The sequence below is a fragment of the Ursus americanus genome, chromosome 7 (genome assembly GCF_024610735.1).
Source record: "Ursus americanus isolate L20-20 chromosome 7, mUrsAme1.1.p, whole genome shotgun sequence".
NCBI classification, from domain to species: Eukaryota; Metazoa; Chordata; class Mammalia; order Carnivora; family Ursidae; genus Ursus; species Ursus americanus.
In genome coordinates, this window is record NC_142133.1 from 67,770,222 (window position 1) to 67,790,298 (window position 20,077).

The 20,077-nt window shown below is 44.6% G+C and overlaps 2 protein-coding genes and 1 pseudogene across 2 annotated transcripts; 2 read left to right on the forward strand and 1 right to left on the reverse strand.

The window, feature by feature from the left end:
* The first annotated feature begins 2,789 nt into the window (after positions 1-2,789).
* On the forward strand, positions 2,790-9,039 carry TP53I3 (tumor protein p53 inducible protein 3). Its single transcript, XM_045809316.2, has 6 exons — positions 2,790-2,936; positions 3,210-3,361; positions 4,910-5,177; positions 6,646-6,858; positions 7,726-7,922; positions 8,703-9,039. Coding segments are annotated over exons 1-6 (1,014 nt in total). The 5' UTR covers positions 2,790-2,935; the 3' UTR covers positions 8,886-9,039.
* Positions 9,040-9,433: 394 nt separating this feature from the next.
* On the forward strand, positions 9,434-19,813 carry SF3B6 (splicing factor 3b subunit 6). Its single transcript, XM_045809318.2, has 4 exons — positions 9,434-9,783; positions 12,751-12,869; positions 19,250-19,388; positions 19,551-19,813. Exons 1-4 carry the CDS (start codon positions 9,754-9,756, stop codon positions 19,638-19,640), a joined length of 378 nt encoding a protein of 125 aa, XP_045665274.1. The 5' UTR covers positions 9,434-9,753; the 3' UTR covers positions 19,641-19,813.
* Positions 18,720-19,180, reverse strand: LOC148109724 (cytochrome c oxidase subunit 6C pseudogene; annotated as a pseudogene).
* Positions 19,814-20,077: the final 264 nt, after the last annotated feature.

Genomic DNA, 20,077 nt, shown 5'->3' on the forward strand with positions numbered 1-20,077 from the left:
GGATTTTGCAATTAATAGGAGAGATGTTATGCAAGGCAGCCCGCTACAGTAGAAAGAGCCCTGGACCAGCGATGTAGTTTTGGAATGTAGGTGAGGTTTGGTGGGGTTGGTGTAGGAAAGAACGTTAGGGTTTGAAGCTGACAGCCAAGAAAGAATTCTTGAAAAGACATCTTTGGTGCAAAAAGGTGGTTTTATTAAAGCACAGGGACAGGACCCATGGGCAGAAAGAGCTGCCACCAGGGTCACGAGGAGTGGCCCATTATATACTTTCAAGTTGGGAGGGGGTTAGGGATAGCCTAAGTCTCTAAGGAATTTGGAAGCAAGGTTTTCCTGGTCTTGAGGCGGCTAGCTCTTGCTGGGAAAAGGTCATTTATTACCATCTAATAAAACCTTAGTCATGAGGCCCTCCAGATGTGTAACGGTGGACCATATGCGTAGGGGGGTGGTTACCAACACGTATTTTGGGGGGTTTAGACATAAAGGAATTTTTTTAAAAAGATTTTATTTATTTGACAGAGTACAAGGAGGGGGAGCAGCAGGCAGAGGGAGAGGGAGAAGCAGGCTCTCCACTGAGCAGGGAGCTCGATTCAGGGCTCCATCCCAAGACCCCTGGATCATGACCTGAGCCAAAGGCAGACACTTAACCAACTGAGCCACCCAGGTGCCCCAAGATAACGGACATTTCTAAAGGAATTTTTATATGTTAAAGTAGACTTACAGGATGGGGGGGGGCGGTAGGCTAGGATTGTCTTTTGCCCTTAGCAAAGCATTATCAGGGCAGGGCAGTTGAGTCCCTAGAGGAATGTTACTCTGCCTGTTTTAAGGACTTGTCAATGGGCTGTAGGTAGTAAGGAAATTTAATCATTTTTCTTCTGCCTTTGTTTCACACATGTGGGTGAGGTCCAGAGCTGACAGCCAAGAAATAATTCTTTTTTTAAAAAGATCTTATTTATTTGACAGAGAGAGATATAGCAAGAGAGGGAACACAAGCAGGCGGAGTGGGAGAGGGAGAAGCAGCCTTCCTGCTGAGCAATGTGGGGCTCGATCCCAGGACCCTGAGATCATGACCTGAGCCAAAGGCAGATGCTTAATGACTGAGCCACCCAGGCGCCCCCAAGAAAGAATTCTTGAGACATCTTTGGTGCAAAATTGTGGTTTTATTAAAGCACGGGGACAGTGCCCGTGGGCAGAAAGAGCTGCTGCCCCCCTCCCCCAGGTTGTGAGGGGTGGCTGATTATATACTTGGGAGTTGGGGGAGGTAAGGAAAACAGAGATTTTCATAAGAACTTTCTTACGTTAAAGAGGACCTACAAGATACTGGAGGTCTTGCCTTTGTCAAGTTAAGGTTGTTTTCCCCTCTAGCAAGGCATTGACATTAAGATAGTTGAAGTTTCCTGGAGGAAGGTCACAGAGATCCCATCCAGGAGTGGTGGTGGTGGGGTGGCTTCAGGGTGTCAGCTTGTGCTTTGTCCTCAGCTAACCTTCTGCTCCCTCATCACCAGGACTCAGATGTGATTTTGATTCTTGGCTCAGCACTCACTAGCTATGTGCCCCTTGAAATCAAATTAATCTTTCTACATCTCAGTTCCTTTTCAGTAAATGAGAATGCATGAGGTGGTAAATTATAAGGCACTACAAAAAGATGTTACTTATCTTGTTTTGTACAAGCACATATTTGTGTGGATTCTTCTAACCCAGTGCTGCTTAACTGGGGCAATTTTGCTCCCCCCCCCCCAGGGGATGCCTGGAGGCATTTTTTATTGTCATGACTGGATGGGGGTGCTATCTAGTGAGTGGAGACCAGGAATGCCCTTAAAACACTGCACAATGCACAGGGCAATCTTTCAGAATAAATTATCTAGTCCACAGTGTCAATAGTGGGGAGCCTGGGTGGCTCAGTCGGTTAAGCATCTGCCTTTGGCTCAGGTCATGATCTCAGGGTCCTGGGATTGAGCCCCACATCCGGCTCCCTGCTCAGCGGGGAGTCTGCTTCTCCATCTCTGCCCTTCCCCCCTGCTCATGCTCTCTCTCAAGTAAACAAATAAAAATCTTTTTAAAAAGTTAAAAAAAAAAAACCGAAAGTGTCAACAATGCCTAATTTGAGAAAGCCTGATGTAGGCTATTCTTACAGCTTTAATCAGTCAAAACTGCCGCACTGGGCAGCATCTTCCAGGCGCTGCCCCCTTATCCCCAAGAGGAAGAGCAGAAGTGTAAGGATTCCAGGACAGCTTTTTTTTTTTCTTTAAACTGAGAGACAATATTCTTTTTTTTAAAGATTTTATTTATTTATGTGACAGAGAGACAGCCAGCGAGAGAGGAAACACAGCAGGGGAGTGGAGAAGCAGGCTCCCAGCGGAGGAGCCCGACGTGGGACTCGATCCGGAAGGCCGGGATCACGCCCTGAGCCGAAGGCAGACGCTTAACGACTGCGCTACCCAGGCGCCCCTCCAGGGCAGCTTTTACCTTCCCCTCTCTATTCTCTCAGCAGCACGCTGCTTGCCCACCTATACTTAGGATGCCAGCCTTACAGCGTCGAGTTAAAAGCCTGCCCTGGCTGCAAAATGGACCGCACTCTACTTCCCTAGCGAGACGAAATTTTCTCTTCTTGCAGGGAGGGCTGGGACATTTCCTGCCAACAGGAAGAAAGATTAGTTTCCCAGGCTCAAAAAAAAAAAAAAAAAAAAAAAAAAAAAAGAAAAGAAAAGAAAAAAGGAACCTGATTCGCTGTCACTAACTTTCCACCTTAAAGGGGAAAGGAGGAGAAGGAAGTGGATAGGTCCCGGTCAGTCCCACCCCTGGCTCTGCCCACAGTCCAGTCGTCCTTCGCGCTCGACACCGAAGCAGTCCTGGGCTGCGGGGTTCTCCTCCAGGGATCCGAGGAAGGGGAGCGCAGGACCGCTTTGCTCCACGGGGAGCAGCGGAGAGCCGAGCCCCCAGTAAGTCTCCAGGACCTTACACCCGAGCCGGTGGGGGGGTTCCAACTCAGAGGGAGCGCAGCTTGCCTCACGCTCTTCAGTGTTCTCTCCGTCCGCTGCACCCAAGCCCGGACGGTGTCCCCACTTCCCCGTCTGGAGGCTGCTGGACCTCGCGGGAAGGAGGGCGGAGCTCGGCGGGGGTCAGACTTCGTGAAAACCGAAAGGGAAGCCTCTGGCCGGCAGGGGGCGCCGCGCTCCGCAAAGGGTCTCGGGCTCCCTCCCTTGCTTCTACAGTGTCCTCAGAGAACATGTTAGCTGTGCACTTCGACAAACCGGGGGGACCAGAAAACCTTTACTTGAAGGAGGTGGCCAAACCCCGCCCAGGAGAGGGTGAAGTCCTCCTGAAGGTGGCGGCCAGCGCCCTGAACCGGGCCGACTTAATCCAGGTACCCAGGAGTCAGGCATTGGCTGGGGCAGAGTGGGACTCCAGGGCCTTCGATAAACATTAACCAGACAGATGAAGGAATGACCTAGGGCACTGCCTGTAACACTTACAAAGGTGTGTTTGCAGAATGTGTGCTGGGGGTTCTAAGACAATATACAGGAATATTTACAAAGCATCTACCCTGGGTTAATCCATCATTTGCTCTGGCTTCCAGATAAGGAGATGGGGGTTGTGTGTTAGGCTTTACTCTTATCTCATTTACTCCTCAGGCAACCCTGCTTACCATTCATATTATACAAATAACTGAGAGACAGAGGTTAAGTAATACACCTAAGGCCAAGACACGAGTAATCAGGGCAGCTGTAAGTCAAATCAAGGGCTTTGTGGATCCAAAGTCTGTATTCTTTCCACTCTGAGGGTCTCAGAGCTGGCAGGGGACTATACTCTAGGAATCTTCTTTTTTCTGCTATTTGAAAAGCTAAACTGAGCCAACTGCATTGATTGGAATAACTGAGAAAAGTGTGCCCAGAATCAGCTGGAGCACTTTTCTTTTTCTTTTCTAAAAGTTTTTATTTTTATTTATTTGAGAGAGAGCGCACACAAGTAAGGGGAGCAGCAGAGGAAGAAGGAGATGCAGGATCAGGACCCGAGCTGAAGGCGGAAGTCCAACCGACTGAGCCACCCAGTCATCCCTGGGGCACTTTTCAAAAATAAACATCACCAGAACCCAGACATGTGTACTTTGAAAAAGCTCCTCAGATGGTTCTAATGCACAATCCTGGTTTAGCCCCTCTGCTCTGAAGCCTTCAATCAGAGGCTTCTTTTTTTTTTTTTTTTTAAGATTTTACTTATTTATTTGACAGAGATAGAGACAGCCAGCGAGAGAGGGAAGACAGACGAAGGCAGACGCTTAACCGCTGTGCCACCCAGGCGCCCCCAATCAGAGGCTTCTGAGGATTGCAGTGAGAACAAAGCCTGGTACTTAACCTATGAGAACTGTCATAAGGAGTTTATGGTTTTGTACCTAGTCCTGCTACTAATTTACTTTGTGACTTTGGACAAGTCATCTCCCTGTACAGGTCTCAGTTTCTCCGTTTGTAAAACAAGGAGTTTTGGTAAAGTAAATAGCTAAGGACCCTACCAGTTCTGACATCAACTGATTATGTGACCTACAGTATCTTATTTGAATTACTTTTCCTGTCTCTCTTCCTGACTTACAAAACCTGACTTTATTCCGATTTTTCTGAGAAAAAGAGGGGTTATCGGAAGAGGGCCAGGGATGGTGACACACACATTTCTTTTTTTTTTTTTTTTAATTTATTTATTTGACAGAGATAGAGACAGCCAGTGAGAGAGGGAACACAAGCAGGGGGAGTGGGAGAGGAAGAAGCAGGCTCCCAGCGGAGGAGCCTGATGTGGGGCTCGATCCCAGAACACTGGGATCACGCCCTGAGCCGAAGGCAGACGCTTAACGACTGAGCCACCCAGGCGCCCCAGACACACACATTTCTGATCATGCTCACCACTTAGTGCACTCCTCTTTCTACAGAGACAAGGCCAGTATGACCCACCCCCAGGGGCCAGCAGCATTTTGGGACTGGAAGCATCTGGACACATAGCAGAGCTGGGGCCTGCCTGCCAGGGGCACTGGAAGATTGGGGACCCAGCCATGGTTCTGCTGCCCGGCGGGGGACAGGCTCAGTATGTCACTGCCCCAGAAGAGTTCCTCATGCCCATCCCAGCAGGACTGACCCTGTTCCAGGCTGCAGCCATCCCGGAGGCCTGGCTTACCGCCTTCCAGCTGTTACATCTCTTGGGTGAGGAGCCCCCCATGCTCACTCCATACAGTGTGGTTCAGTTACTTCATGACTCAGCCACCTCAAAACCCAGCAGTCCTCTGGGGCAGCTTTGGCCTGGCCACTGAGCCACATCCAAACCCAGCACCTCACCCTAATGTACTACGGGTAGTATTGGGTTCTCATACCGTGTTAGCAATGGCCTAATGTTGAGGCTGAACATCATGGTTAGCAGATGGAAAGCCTGGAAAGCACTGGATAGAAGGCCTGTGCATATCTTCACACTGTAGGCCCACCAGTAGTCCCAGCTGCTCAAAGTCCAGCAGAGATTCTCTTTGTGAGGCCTAGTACAGTAGAAGGGGCCAGTCAACCAACTTTTATTCCTCCTCAGTCCTACTGAAGCCAGCCAAGAGCTGATGGGGGGGGGGAGCCTAAGAAGATTTGGTCCCTGCTGTCAGGGAGCACAGTAAACGAGGGAAGACAAGGCATGCATAGGAATTAAACAACCACAGATTTCAGAATATGGCCTTGTCTCTACCATAGAAACTCAAGATGGGGGGGGGGGGTTGCCTGGGTGGCTCAGTCAATTAAGCATCTGCCTTTGGCTCGGTCATGATCCCGGGGTCCTGGGATTGAGCCCCACATTGGGTTCCGTGCTCAGCGGGGAGGCTGCTTGTCCCTCTCCCTCTGCCCCGCCCTCCTACTCATGCTCTCTCTCTGTCAGATGAATAAATAAAATCTTAAAAAGAAAAGAAAAGAAAAGAAAAGAAAAGAAAAGAAAAGAAAAGAAAGAAAGAAACTCAAGATAGGAACAGTTAGTGTGGGAACGAGTGGTCAGAGAGGGCTTTCTGAAAGAGGAGGATTGAAGGGTGGGTAAAGTTGAGATGTGACAGAAGGCAGGCCAAGGTGGCTTAAGAGTGTCAAGGTGAAATCGGCTGCTCCACTCAGAGTGAAGGATGATGAATATCATCTGTGAAAGATGACACTGGGACTGGGTTTTAGTGGCCTTGAATGGCACGTTGCCTGGACTTGATGAAAAAGCCAAATGAGAACCACTTTATATTTTGAGGAGAAAGTGACATAATGAAAGCTCCATTTTAGGAAGAGGAGCCTGGTGGTTGTGTGTGGTGCCTGGATCACTGAGACCAGTTGGAGACCAGTTTCAGACTGAAGAGGAATTGGCTTCAGGTGGTGACAGTGGGAACGATAGTTATTCTTACTTACTAAGGTGTATGTCAGAGGTGTGCATCTCAGGATGATGTCATAAGTAAAACATGGATATGGCTGCCAACAACTGTTTCAAAAGGTTGTTTCCCACTTTGACAAAAGGCAGTAAAACAAAAAAGAGCTGTCATTATGTTCTCTTAAGAGAGCAAGAGATGTGGCATTTTGTCATCCAGGGCCAGGTGCATGTGGTCGAATATGCCTGCGCGGGGAATGTGTAGCACTTGCAAAGTAAAGAGAATGGTTCTTGTACTTTGTGCCGTAGGAAACGTTCAGGCTGGAGACTCTGTGCTAATCCATGCAGGGTCAAGTGGTGTGGGTACAGCTGCCATCCAACTGGCCCGGATGGCTGGAGCTATTCCTCTAGTCACAGCTGGCTCCCAGCACAAGCTTCAGATGGCAGAAAAGCTTGGAGCAGCTGCCGGATTCAATTACAAAGAAGAGGATTTTTCTGAAGCAACACTGAAGTTCACTAAAGGTAAACAGTAGCTCCTGCAGCCCAACAGGAATTTCAGAGATGATTCAATCAAATCTTCACCAGCCTGAAGTGTGCCAGTGCTCTGGATCTGGCTTGCCTCTGCTAAATACACAGCAGCTGCCCAGCCAAATTCTAGCACTCTGGTGTTTGATCTCTGGGGACAGGCAGGCAGTGTTCAGGACTAAAATGTTTCCGTGCGCATTCTTGTAAGTGACATCATTCACACACATTTTAGAAATCAGATGAGTCACAGAGAGTTGGACTGGAATTATCCAAGTCACTCTGCAATGAGTTAACAGGAGCTTAGTGTGGTCATAGTAGGGTTAGGATGGTAGCTCTCTAAATGGGTGAGCCTCTGTTTTCCAAAGCCAAATCTGTGTATTTTTGGCTCATCCTTTTCCATTTTTCCACATGAGTTAAAAAGGAGACATGAAACGAAAGCTTGTAAAACTATGAATCAGATAACCCAGTGCAGACACTTCATAATTTAGATGTGAACCGCCTGCCCTGTAGACTGGGTGGATCTTCCCTGTTGTGTTCTCATTCATGCCTGATTGCCATTGGGTTCTGTACTGACCTCGGGATCAAGAGAGATACCAGGTCATGATGTTGCCCCATTTCCCTCTTGCTGTGGCTAGGGATCATAAAAGATGAACTATAGCACACATGTATGATAGAGTTTAGCTACCTAAACTCCATCTACAACAATGTTTCTATGAGCAGTGTTTTCCAGTTCCAACCTATAGATTTACCACTTGCACCTTTATATATATATACCCATATATTCACTAATATACCATGGAATCTTACTTTGCACAAAGCCTTCTGTGTCTGACAAGCATTACAAATCTGTATTTCATGTGAAAGGTGCTGGAGTCAACCTTATTCTAGACTGCATAGGTGGATCCTTCTGGGAGAAAAACGTCAACTGCCTGGCTCTTGATGGTCACTGGATTCTCTATGGTCTGATGGGAGGAACTGACGTCAGTGGACCTCTATTTTCAAAGCTAATTTTTAAACGAGGAAGTCTGATCACCACTATGCTGAGATCTAGGGACAAAAAGGTGAATGATAAGTAAAAAGAAAACATGTAATTATTACCCACAAAAGTGTGGTGGGTTTACGTAGCTCCAAGAAAGGAAGATCTGACACATCTTACATTAGAGAGCCTATGTAGAAACCTGCCCCCTGCCCATGGGTAAATAAGTAACCATTTTCATAGAACTAATTAAAACTGGTCAATAGAAGTCTCAACATCTTGGGAAGAAGGTAGCTAATCCTTCACATTATTATTTAAACTTTCTAACAAAATGAACAAAGCATTGACAGTATTAGGAAATGTATTTCTAATAGTACCAAGATGTTGTCTTCAAAGACAGAACTCTTTTCAGTGTGGTAAGAAAGGTGAGTAAGGTTAGTTAAGGCTCTACCTTGAACAGATTATGTTACTGAAATCTTCTGTGTGGTACTCTAGCAGGTGCCAGACTGGGGAATGTTTCCCCACCTAGGGTTTCACACCTGTGGGATAACAGCTTAAACATCCCTTTTGAACTGAGCCTATAGAAGTCCTGTCTGTGGCCACCTCCTGCTTTAGCCTTCATGAACAATCCTGTTGTCAGTGCCACTGATATTACAGAACAGGATTCAGTCTTTCTCTGATACGGAGGAGAGGTTATACATTTGGGGGTACACACATACATGCTGGTAGGGAAGGGGTTAGGTACCCCCTGTGTGCATTTTCAGATGTGTCCACATTTCGAAGAGCGCACAAAGGCTAAGCAGGATGGGGAGAGGCAAGGTAAAGTCTCTGTCTAGACTGATGGTCTCCTTTTCCTCATCTTAAGTACAAGCAACGGCTGGTGGAGGCTTTCACAAAACAAATCCTGCCCCACTTCTCCACGGAGAGCCCCCAACGTCTACTGCCGGTGTTGGACAGAGTCTACCCCGTGACTGCAATCCAGGAGGCCCATGCATACATGGAGAGTAACAAGAACGTGGGCAAAATCGTCCTGGAACTGCCACAATGAAGAAGGCTTTCCCAGGACAAACTGGAGAAAGTCTCTGGTACCCAGGAAAGAGATCGGGCCTACTCCAGGCCACCCTGTAACCCACTGGCCCTCCCCTGGCCTCGCCTACTGATCCGTGTAAAGCCGATCTAAGGAAATAAAGAGTAGATTTGAAGGGTGGCCTTCTCACTGTGGCGGCCCCAGACAGTGGACTGAGGCCTCCTGGGCGGGGGTGGAGTGGGAGTCGCGACCGCCGTCACCACAGGGATCACAGGAAAAGGCCCGAACAGTGGGTACTCCACTCGGGCTGCTCTAGGGCCGGGAGTTCCGGGTACGGGAAAAGCCTCTGCACCACACGACGTGCCACAACCCTTTAGGCTCCCCTCTGCGCAACACCCGAGGCCCGGGTCCACCCATCAGCCACCCGCTCCGGCCGTACGCGCCGCACGGAGTCCGGCCCCGCGCCACGCCCCGCCCTCTCCCGCACCTCACCTGGGCGCAGCCTCACCCCCTCCGGCTCCCCTAGGCCCCGCCCCCTCTGGCCAGCATCCTTTGGTCAGGGCCGCCCCGACAGGAACACCGCCCCTTCTTAAGCTCAGGCCCCGCCCTTTCCGGTGCGCAGCTCGTAAAAACGTCTCGAATCCTCGCCTTTCTTCTTTCGGCCTTTTTTTCGTTTCAGGATCGTTTCGCTCCGGCGTCTTTTCGGAAGGGGATATTACGTCAGCACGTCTCGGTGTGAGACGGCGATAATCCGGGGTGTTGGAAAGCTTCCGGCGGAGGTTGGATGTTGATGTCCTGGAGTTGTTGTGTTGCGGTCCAGTAGAGCGGGCTCCGGAGGCGTCCGGAGGAATTCCAGTGTTTGCTGCAGTAACCATATCAGCCCGCCAAGATGGCGATGCAAGCGGCCAAGAGGGCGAACGTGAGTATCTGGCCTTCTGCAGAAGGGGTGGGGGGAGGACCTCGCTGCTGGACTTTCTTAACGGCGTGGAACTGTGTATTTTGCCCCTCCTCGGTTTCCCAGGCCAGAGTAGCCCAGAATTTACTGTCTTATCGCTGGGAGTTCCATCTTGGCCCCATCCTTACAGATGCGTTTTGAGCCACAGTTCCGCCTCCACCGTTTTGAGAGTTCCCTCGGTCTCTTATTCTGGTGTCAGTCATAGTGTTAGCCCTACAGCGTTTGTTGCTTGATCTTCACCTAGGACCTGGCAACAGGATCTTCGCCCGAAAGTCAGTAGCACAGACGAGTCCCCAGTGAATAACCTAATAGCTCACAGGCAACCAGGGCCTGGGATTCTCCTCAAGTCACGGAGGTTTTTGGATCCTTCATCAATGTCTTAATATGTTTGAGCACCTACTATGTACCAGAATTGCGAGATAGGAAACAATTCAAAAATTAAATTTACTGAAAACCTACTGTGTGCCTGACACTAGTCTACGTATTGGGGATACAACAGTGAATGAAACAAAAAGCCCTTCTGTTTACATTCTAATGTTAGAGAATGGGGTATTATAGAAACCTAAGAAAAACTGAATAAAAAGAGGTAGGTCAGCTGTAAGGCTGAGAGGTATAGGATAATGAAGACAGAAAATTGGACATGGTGAGCTGCAGAATTTTGGTGACCTTGATGATGATCATTTCAGTGGATGAAAACTTGGTTGCAGTGGGATGAAAAGAGGATGGAAGTTAAGAAAATGGAGACAGGGGCGCCTGGGTGGCACAGCAGTTAAGCGTCTGCCTTCGGCTCAGGGCGTGATCCCAGCGTTATGGGATCGAGCCCCACATCAGGCTCCTCTGCTATGAGCCTCCTTCTTCCTTTCCCACTCCCCCTGCTTGTGTTCCCTCTCTCGCTGGCTGTCTCTATCTCTGTCGAATAAATAAATAAAATCTTAAAAAAAAAAAAAAAGAAAAAAGAAAATGGAGACAGCTCTTTACACAAGTTTTCATGTAAATAGGGAGTAGAGAGATTGGATGATAGTTGACTTTTTCCTGTTTTAAGATGTGTGATATAAAGTGTATTTGTATGACAGTGAGAATGATCTGGTAGAGTGGGAGAAATTGATGATGTGGGAGAAAGATGAGGTAAGTTCAGGAGTGAAGGTTTCGAGTAAATGATAATGGGGGGGTGGATATGGATAAATTTAGATTGGTGGGTTTAGTGACATGAATATAAGTACTTACCATTTGGTCATATATATTTTCTTCAATAAGTAAGAGGCAAGATCAACCCCTGGGATAGGCAGGGAAGAGGTGACAGCCCAACTGAGATGTAAAGGGAGTGGTGGTAAGGTTTGAGGAATGAAGAGAAAGTGTGATACAGTGTTTTACAGAGTTGAGAAAGCAGATTTAGGAGAGAAGTGTGTTATAATTGTAAGTGTTGATTGTCTATTTGAACTCAGTCTGAAATCTTAAATCTAAAACTTCATTGTACTTATTTGTTGACCATTTGTTAATGGTTTGAGGGCAGGGAATAAGTATCAACACTTAGCTTAATGCCTTAAGAAGCTGCCAGTTCAATAGTTGTTGAGCAAATTAATATCCAGTATGTAATTGAATATGTTAATAAGAACATAGGAGTGAACTCTGGTTGGGAGATACATATTTGAGATTCACCAACTTTGGAAACCATGTGTGTGGTTAAGAGATCAAAGAGAGTGTAGAATTAAGGGAGAGTATACAAAGGGTCAAAAAGGAATCTAAAAGTAAAACTGTGGAAGAGCATATTTTAATGGCAAAGAAGAGTGAGAAGAACTAGCCAGAGAGGTAGGAGGAAGCCAAGGAAATTAAGTGTCAAGAATACTCAACAATGTCAGAAGCCTCAGAAGTTAGGTGTGATGAAAATTGAACACTGCAATTAAAAGGTCTTAATGCCAGGTTGCCTGGGTGGCTCCAACGGTTAAGCGCCCCACTCTTGGTTTTGGCTCAGGTCTTCATCTTGGGTTTGTGGGATCCAGCTCCATGTTGGGCTCCGTGCTCAGCGCGGAGTCTACTTGAGATTCTCTCCTTCTGCCCCTCCCCACCGCTTTTATAAGGTTTGTTAAATCTTTGTATACGATTTTTTTTTTAAAATGTCTTAGCATAAAAGTATTTTCATCAGTGCTGGGGTGGAAGCTGGGTTGTGGTAGGTTAGTGAGTGTCAGTGAACTAAAGATTATGAGGTAAGTGAGTATAGACTATCTTTCCAGATGCTTGACTGAAAGAAAAGAAAAAAGCAAAATAGGATAGTAAGTAGAGAGCTGATAAATTCAGGGAAGGCAGAAACCTTGTTTTTTTCCTTCACTGTGTAATCCTAATACCTAGCCTGATAGGTGCATAGAGAAGGTGCTCAGTGAATATTTTGGAAAGAAGGAAGAAGGATATAAATGACTATTTTGTTTTGCATGACAATTGCCAGGATATCAGCAGCTGCTCACCTAAGGAATAGAAGCCAGTGATGAAGGAAAGACTGTAAATTCAAAAGAGAGAAGATAATCGTTGATATAACAGTTTCTTGAAAAGACCACATAAGAGTCATCAATGGGAGTTTTATTGTCTAGGAAACAGGAACAGTTCCCTTCATTCCCATATATGTCTGAGGCATTGAGGACTTTTAAATGAGGTTGGAAATCCTTGTTTAACTGCAGTGACTGGAAGCCTGGGTTTTATAGTAGCCCCTTACTAGTTCCTACTAATACTCGTCCCTAAAACTAGTGCCCAGTTGTTTTTCTGAAAAGCATGCCATTTTCAGGAATATCAGATTATAATTTTTTAAAAAATAATTCTTATTCTTGACTGTTATGTGGGGTTTTTTTGTTTGTTTTTACTGTGAGGATTTATTATGAGAAATTATTTTTAGGTGGGGGCACTCCTGCCTCTGATTACAATAATAGTACATATTTCTCATTTTAGATTCGCCTTCCACCTGAAGTAAATCGGATTTTATATATAAGAAATTTGCCATACAAAATCACAGCTGAAGAAATGTATGATATATTTGGGAAATACGGACCTATTCGTCAAATCCGAGTGTGAGTCTTACTGAGACTTTTGAAATGTTTTTTCAAGAAAATGATTGTATAATCTCAGAATTATAGCTGACAGCAAGGCCTAACCAAGAGCCTAGAGACTAAATGGATTGAAATCTGGGAGATGAGATTTTTTTGTATGGAAAAAAATGAGACCTTCCTGATCTAGCTCGGTGAGAGCCAAGAATAGTAGTTGTGAAATTAGAGGAAGCATGAAGTAGTAATGAATGGTTTGAGGGGAATGGGTGGGAAAAGAAAGAAGCAACATTTATTGCGTAACTATTATTTGTAAAATCAGATATGATACTTTGTTTTTTATATGCATTAACTCAAATTTTCTCTCCTGTCTACTTTACTGACTCTGGAATTTCTGAATAAACTGAGTAAGGAGGTATACAAGTAACTGAGAAAAATGATTTTTTTTCCCAACTACAACTTTCTATTGAAGATTTATTTTTTATTATTTTTTCTACTGAAGATTTAAAAGTATATGGGAGAATAATTGCAACATGAGTTCAGGTTTTAATTAAATCTAAAAATTGGGGTTCATATATTTAGATATTTATTGAACATCTACAAAATGCCATTTGTTGTAATAGGTGCTTCTATTTATATCACCAACACTACAGCCCTGTGTGGAGGTGATAATTGTCTGTTTTGTTTTGTTTAAAGATTTATTTATTTGAGAGAGAGCACGAGCGAGCATGGGAACAGGGAGGGGTAAGGGGAGAGAGAGAGAATCCCAAGCAGACTCCTTGCTGAGCACAAGCACTCCCAACGCAGGGCTCAGTCCCAAGACCCTGAGACCATGACCTGAGCTGAAACCAAAGGTCAGACAACTGACTGAGCCACCCAGGCACCCCGATAATTGTCTGTTTAACAGGTGAGACTACCAAGGCCCAGGGAGTACAAGTACTTTTCTAGCTTCACACAGCTATTTAGTGATAAAATCTCTGGTTCTAAGTTGAATATTTACACTACACAGATCCATAGCTAGTGAGACTCTAATTAGAATAAATGGGCCACTTACCTCAGAGTTCATCTGGGAAAAAAAATTTTTTAAGTTTATTACTATGATTATTATTATTTTTTTAAATAATAACCTAACACAGGGGCTCAAACTCACAAGGCACACACTTCTACTGAGCCAGCCAGCACCCCTGAATATCTCTTTCTTAATAAATTTTCTTTTGTGACCTGAGAGCTTCTTCTTGGCTTTTAGAATTCTGTGAGATCTTGAGAGATTCTCCGTTTAAATCATCACTTTCCCTTCAGAAAGTAAACCAAGTGCTAGCAATACATCATCATTGGTACTCAAGTGGGGATGGAAATGAAGTGTTACAGACCAGCCATCCTCTTTAGGAAGTCTCAGTCCTTTTGAGTATTTGATAAAGGCTTTGGACCCTTTTCACAGAACAATACACAAAACATTTTGCATATGATTTCAGTGGGTACACGAAACCTAGGTTAAGAAACCCTGTTCTAAACATAGAAGAATAGTATATAGAGGTCCCCTGACTTGGATAGCAGAAGATAAGATTCTGCTTCAGGCCCTGCAACCCTAGACAAGTTGTCCAACTTTTTGGTTTTCTGTTCCCTCACATGTAAGATAATCTAGATAGACTGTGCCTTTCAGCTTTTAACATGGAGGCAGCAGGATAAATTTATTGAATTGGATGTAAGACCTAAGTTCAAATACTAGCTGGACGTCTTCTAGTCATATATAACTGGGCAAAATATTTAATCCCTCTGAGCTTCAATTATTTATAAAACACAGTCTTCCTAACCTGTCTTAAAAGAATTTTAGTAAGGCTCAAACTAGATCATACCTGTGAAAGCACTTTGTCACGAAGTATCTCCTTCCCAGTGTGCATTAACCACGCCTCTATGCTCCCACAGCACCTTCTGTGAACATCTTTTAACACATGATTTTGCTGTTGTCTGTATACTTGTCTCTCTTGCCAGCCTGTGAGCTCCTCCAGGACAGGTATTATATGTTCTTTTCATTTTGGGATGATAGCTTTTGTGCCTGATACATGTTAAACACCCCCTGTATATAAGTAAATGAATAATACAGAAAATGGTTGTGATTGACTTCTGAAAGTGTTATAAAATTTATTGATAGTACACAAGGAAGAGATGCTTACATCGGTGAAGTTAGTGTTTCAGAGAGCCCAGGTAGATAATCAAGCAGTGGCATCTTTAGAAGGGTGCATAGTAGCTCAGGACCTTTGTAGTCTGGTCCCTCCATTTGGAATGGTTTTCACCTGGCTCATCTCCTATCTGGCTCCTCATTCTTCAGGTCTCCACTTCAGCGTCACCTTTTCAAAGAGGTTTAGTTTATCCTGACCACCCTAGCATTAAGTCATCCTTGTCCTCCCAGTAATCTCTGTCACAGCTGTCTACTTCCTTTATAATATTTCTCATCTGTATTTATCTATCTTTCTCCCACTTGGGTAAAGTTCCTTGGAGAGAACATGTTTGTCTTTTTCACTATTCTGTTTCCAGTGCCTGTCATACAGAAAGAACACAATATATATTTGTTGAATAAATTCATAAAAGCAGGAATTTGGGTCCAAATTATAGGTTGAGAAACACTTTTTTGTTCCCTAGCTGTGATCATGCTTTATCACATATTTGGCACCTAGAACTAGGGTGACCAACCTTCCCAGTTGGCCCAGGACCAAGGGGTTTTCTGGGACATGAACTTTCAGTGCTAAATCCTGGACAGTCTTGGGCAAACTGGGATGAGTGGTCACCCTTCCTGGCAGACAGTGCTTTGAACTTTTTAAAGCCCTTTCATATCTTTTACCTCTTGATTACTAAAACACGGAAGGCGTCAGGCATGTGAGAGATCCTGATATGGCTGTTAGACATATGAAGCCGCTGAAGCTGAGAGAGGTTAATGCACATGATTAGGTTTTCTTATTCCTACTCTGAGGTTTACCACCAATCAAGAAAATAATGTTGGCTCAGTGCCTACCATACAGTAGGTACCGGTTACATACTTCCAGAAATTGAAGGTACAATATGGTTAAGATACTAGATTGATAGTTAGCAGCTAGCACACTTGGAGATGAGAATCTTTAAAATGGGGTTGGTACCCATCCCTGTTCTAGTTGCTAAGAAGATGTAAGAGGAAGAGATACTTTTGTTTTGATTTTTTTTTTTTTTAGGCTTCCAGGAGAAAGAGAATTGGTGGGAGAGAGTAGATCTCCACTTTTCATATGTTTTTTAGCACTTGTGTGCATGGTGCTGTGAGAAAAAAATGAAATATAAGACCTTTCTTGCCCAGTTAATAAGAACTAAAATATTAAGTTCTTTATGTTTTTATTCCAAAGGAGAAATAGGTAGGCTTTTTGGCAAAATCTCTGGGGCAGTGTTTTTTTCTTTGGGTAATCCCCAACTTTCAAAGCTAATGCATTATTTTTTTTTAATTACAAAAAATTTTTTTTAAGCTAATCCATTCTTGAAAATTAAGTCAAAAGTCCAAGAGTTGGGGTGTCAAGCTGGCTCGGCAGGAAGAGCACTCAATTCTCTTTTTTTCTTTTTTTTTTTAAGATTTTATTTATTTGAGAGAAAGTGAGAGAACAAGAGAGAAAGCACAAGAGGGGGGAAGGGCAGAGGGAGAGGAAGAAGGAGACTCCCCACTGAGCAGGGAACCCGACTCGACTTGGGGCTCCATCCCAGGACCCTGGGATCATGACCCGAGCCAAAGGCAGACGCTTCACAGATTGAGCTACCCAGGCACCCGAGCACACAATTCTTGATCGTGGGGTCTGAGCTCCATGTTGGGTGTAGAGATTACTTAAATAAATAAATAAACTTAAAGAAAAAAATGTCCAAAAGTTGTTAGACTGTTCCCAGACAGTAAGGAATATTATAAAGTCCCTCATTGGGCCCATTCAGCCTGACAGCTTGTAAGCATTCAAGGACACTGGCACTCTGACCACGCCAGCACCCCGTACCTCTCCCATTCCCATTTACAGGAAGCATAAGCTCTGACCAGGGCCCAACGTTGTAGTCTTGTCCTGGATCAAATTTTAACAGGTACCTCCCCTTCCCATGGCCTGCTACCTTTGCTTGACCCTATGTGGGGACTATGACAGATGGAGAGGCAGTCCACGGTCTTAAACCTTATTCCACAGTTGGCACTGGGTGGCTAGAACACAGATGGAGGGGTCCATCTTTATCACACTGGGAGCATAAGCTGAGTGGGACCTGTGCCCACTGCCCCCACTGACAAGCACATGGCCATCTGCTGCCTGCAGTTTGTTGCTCTTCACACTTCCCTACCTCCCTGAGGAAGGAAGCTGGTGAGGTGAAGAGAGGAGGTGGCAAGGAAAACCTACACAAGAAGCAGCTCCATATCCTCCATCGAAGTCCAGCTTCCACTTCTATCCACCTTCCAGCACTCTCCCTGGCTGGCAGATGACCCCACCCACAAGGCAGATCACTCCCTCCCACCTGCCTTGGCCAAAGCTGGACCCTTCTCCCAAGCCAAACAGGGCTGTGTAATGCATGGGAGTGCATATATTATTAAAAATGAGTGTATGAAAAGTTTAGAGTTGACCGTACCACGTCTTAGAAAAGCAATGAATCTTCTAAGTGGGAGAAACCACATTAACTCTTTACATCCTTTCCTGGCCATAAAGGATAATGGTTGGCTGTTTTCCTAGACATCATTTATAATTTTGCCATCTTCTTCATAGGGCTTCCACCCCACCCCCGTCTACAGACACAGATAGGTTTTATTTTTATGGATTTGATAAACCTTAGTAAAATACTGCTCAAAAACATTTGTTTCCTGCATTGATGGAGACTGTATTGTCTTTAACTGAAACTAAAATTAGAGTTAGGGAGGGGTGCCTGGCTGGCTCAGTTAGTGGAGCTCATGACTGTCGATCTTGGGGTTTTGAGTTCTAGCCCCATGTTGGGTGTAGAGATTGCTTAAAACAAAGTTAGAGTGAGGGAGAAAATTAAAATCTTTAGAAACAAGAGACTAGTTACCAGGTAATAATGTGATAAATAATTTAAGTATTGGTTCTGTTGCATAAATGTGCAGTAGGAAAAACCTCATTCTAGACATTGCTGACTGATAGGAGCCATCACTCCCAAATACTGTACTTTCCAGCTTAAGACTGAGAATTGGGGGTGCCTGGATGGCTCAGTCAGTTAAGTGTCTGCCTTCGGCTCAGGTCATGATCTCCAGGTCCTAGGATTGAGGCCCAGTTGGTCTTCCTGCTCATTGCGGAGTCTGCTTCTCCCTCTCTCTCTTCCCCCCGTGCATGTGTCCCCCCCTCCCCGTTACACATGCGTGCACGTGGCTGTCTCTCAAATACAATCTTCGAAGGAAATAAAAAAGACTGATAATGAGTTCTTAGTGTGAGAAATAGGAAAGACTAGAACAGTAAACATGAAGACTGGGACAAAGTTTCAAGCTAGTTCTTTGCTGCTAGTGCTTTGGTAGCTGTAGTAGTAGTCCTGACAGCAAGTTTAACCTGCAGCTCTTTTACTTAAAAAAGAAAACAAAAATTAACCTTAATTCAAGAAACAGTAGGCTTATCCAGCATACCTATCCATAATGCTTATTTCCTCTAACAGTGTTCAGGTTGATCTCAAAATACTTGAACTCCAGCTATGTCTTTAATCTTTTGTGGTTAGTGGTTTAAAAGACAGTTCTGGGGGCGCCTGGGTGGCACAGCGGTTAAGCGTCTGCCTTCGGCTCAGGGCGTGATCCCGGCGTTGTGAGATCGAGCCCCACATCAGGCTCCTCCGCTATGAGCCTGCTTCTTCCTCTCCCACTCCCCCTGCTTGTGTTCCCTCTCTCGCTGGCTGTCTCTGTCTCTGTCGAATAAAAAAAAAAAAAAAATCTTAAAAAAAAAAAAAGACAGTTCTGTTATTCAACTATCAGTGCTCGGGTAAATGTGTATTTTTTTCCACAGTATTTATTGTTTATTTATAAAGAGAAACTATTTCATAGCTCAACAATCCTGTTTCATAGTTCAGGAATACAGGTCAGTGACAAATTTCCATGGAACTCAACCCAAAGAAATTCTTTACATTCCAAAATCACTTTGCAGTCTGAAAGATACCAGCCTTTTTCATCTCCTCAAAATCTCTTATTGAATCATAATTTCTGTAGAAATCTGCATATCCTTCTTTCTTGGTTTGGCCACAGCAAACTTCTAGAAAGCTGCAACCCCAGGGAATGCTCCACCAATATGAAATTGCAGGTGCTTGGCCAGAAGGCCTCCCATCTGAGGTTTCGTCAAAGTCTGGAAGTCATGGTAGTTACTCTCCTTAACATCTGACCTCAAACCCAGCGTCTTTCCTAACTCAGGTAAATGTGTATTTTAATTAAGTCTGATTTCACTCTGCAGGGGGAACACACCCGAAACTAGAGGAACAGCTTATGTGGTCTATGAAGACATCTTTGACGCCAAGAATGCGTGTGATCACCTTTCTGGATTCAATGTTTGTAACAGATACCTGGTGGTTTTGTACTATAATGCTAACAGGGTAAGTATTAGCCACAGTCCTCAGTGCATGGGGAGCCCATGTTAAGTAGTGTACCATGAGGGGAAGAGTATACTGTGAGTTCCTATCTCGCTAGTGCTGTTAGTGAAATTTCATTTGACTACAGATCAGTAACTGTTAACTTTGGTGCTTATCACATTTCAGGCATTTCAGAAGATGGACACAAAAAAGAAGGAGGAGCAGTTGAAGCTTCTCAAGGAGAAATATGGCATCAACACAGATCCACCAAAATAAACGTTTTCTGCATTTTCATTTTAGACTAAAACCCACCATCACCCTTTTCTTATTTTTAATTAATGCTGAATGTTGTAATTTCTTATTCGAGATTCAAAAGGACTTGCTTGAAACTTTGATACATGTTAGAATATGTTATATGAATAAATAAACTTGTAACTTTTTGTAAAACACGTCAGTGTTTTCTCTTAAACTTTCCCTTCTTATTTGATACCAGAAAACAAATCAGCAGTTGAACTGTATCAAGAATTGTTTGGTGGTAGGTGGTCACAGAGACCAAGCTTCTTAAGAGCAGGGAGCTTTTTGTATTCTTAATGCCTCTGATGTCCAGTCCAGTGCTTAGCCATCAAGGGAAATTTTTAGAGTGCTGTCATTTATTGCATGTTAACAACTCACTGAAGGTAGGAAACTCCATTTTACAGAGATGTGTTGGTTGA

Bases quoted from the DNA above. Each gene is read 5' to 3' on its own strand.
- TP53I3 (XM_045809316.2), top strand. The intron at 3,362-4,909 runs GTACCCAGGAGT...CTCTTTCTACAG, and splicing joins ACCGGGCCGACTTAATCCAG to AGACAAGGCCAGTATGACCC. The intron at 6,859-7,725 runs GTAAACAGTAGC...TTCATGTGAAAG, and splicing joins AACACTGAAGTTCACTAAAG to GTGCTGGAGTCAACCTTATT.
- SF3B6 (XM_045809318.2), top strand. From the start codon at position 9,754: ATGGCGATGCAAGCGGCCAAGAGGGCGAAC. The intron at 9,784-12,750 runs GTGAGTATCTGG...TTCTCATTTTAG, and splicing joins AAGCGGCCAAGAGGGCGAAC to ATTCGCCTTCCACCTGAAGT. The intron at 12,870-19,249 runs GTGAGTCTTACT...TTCACTCTGCAG, and splicing joins CCTATTCGTCAAATCCGAGT to GGGGAACACACCCGAAACTA.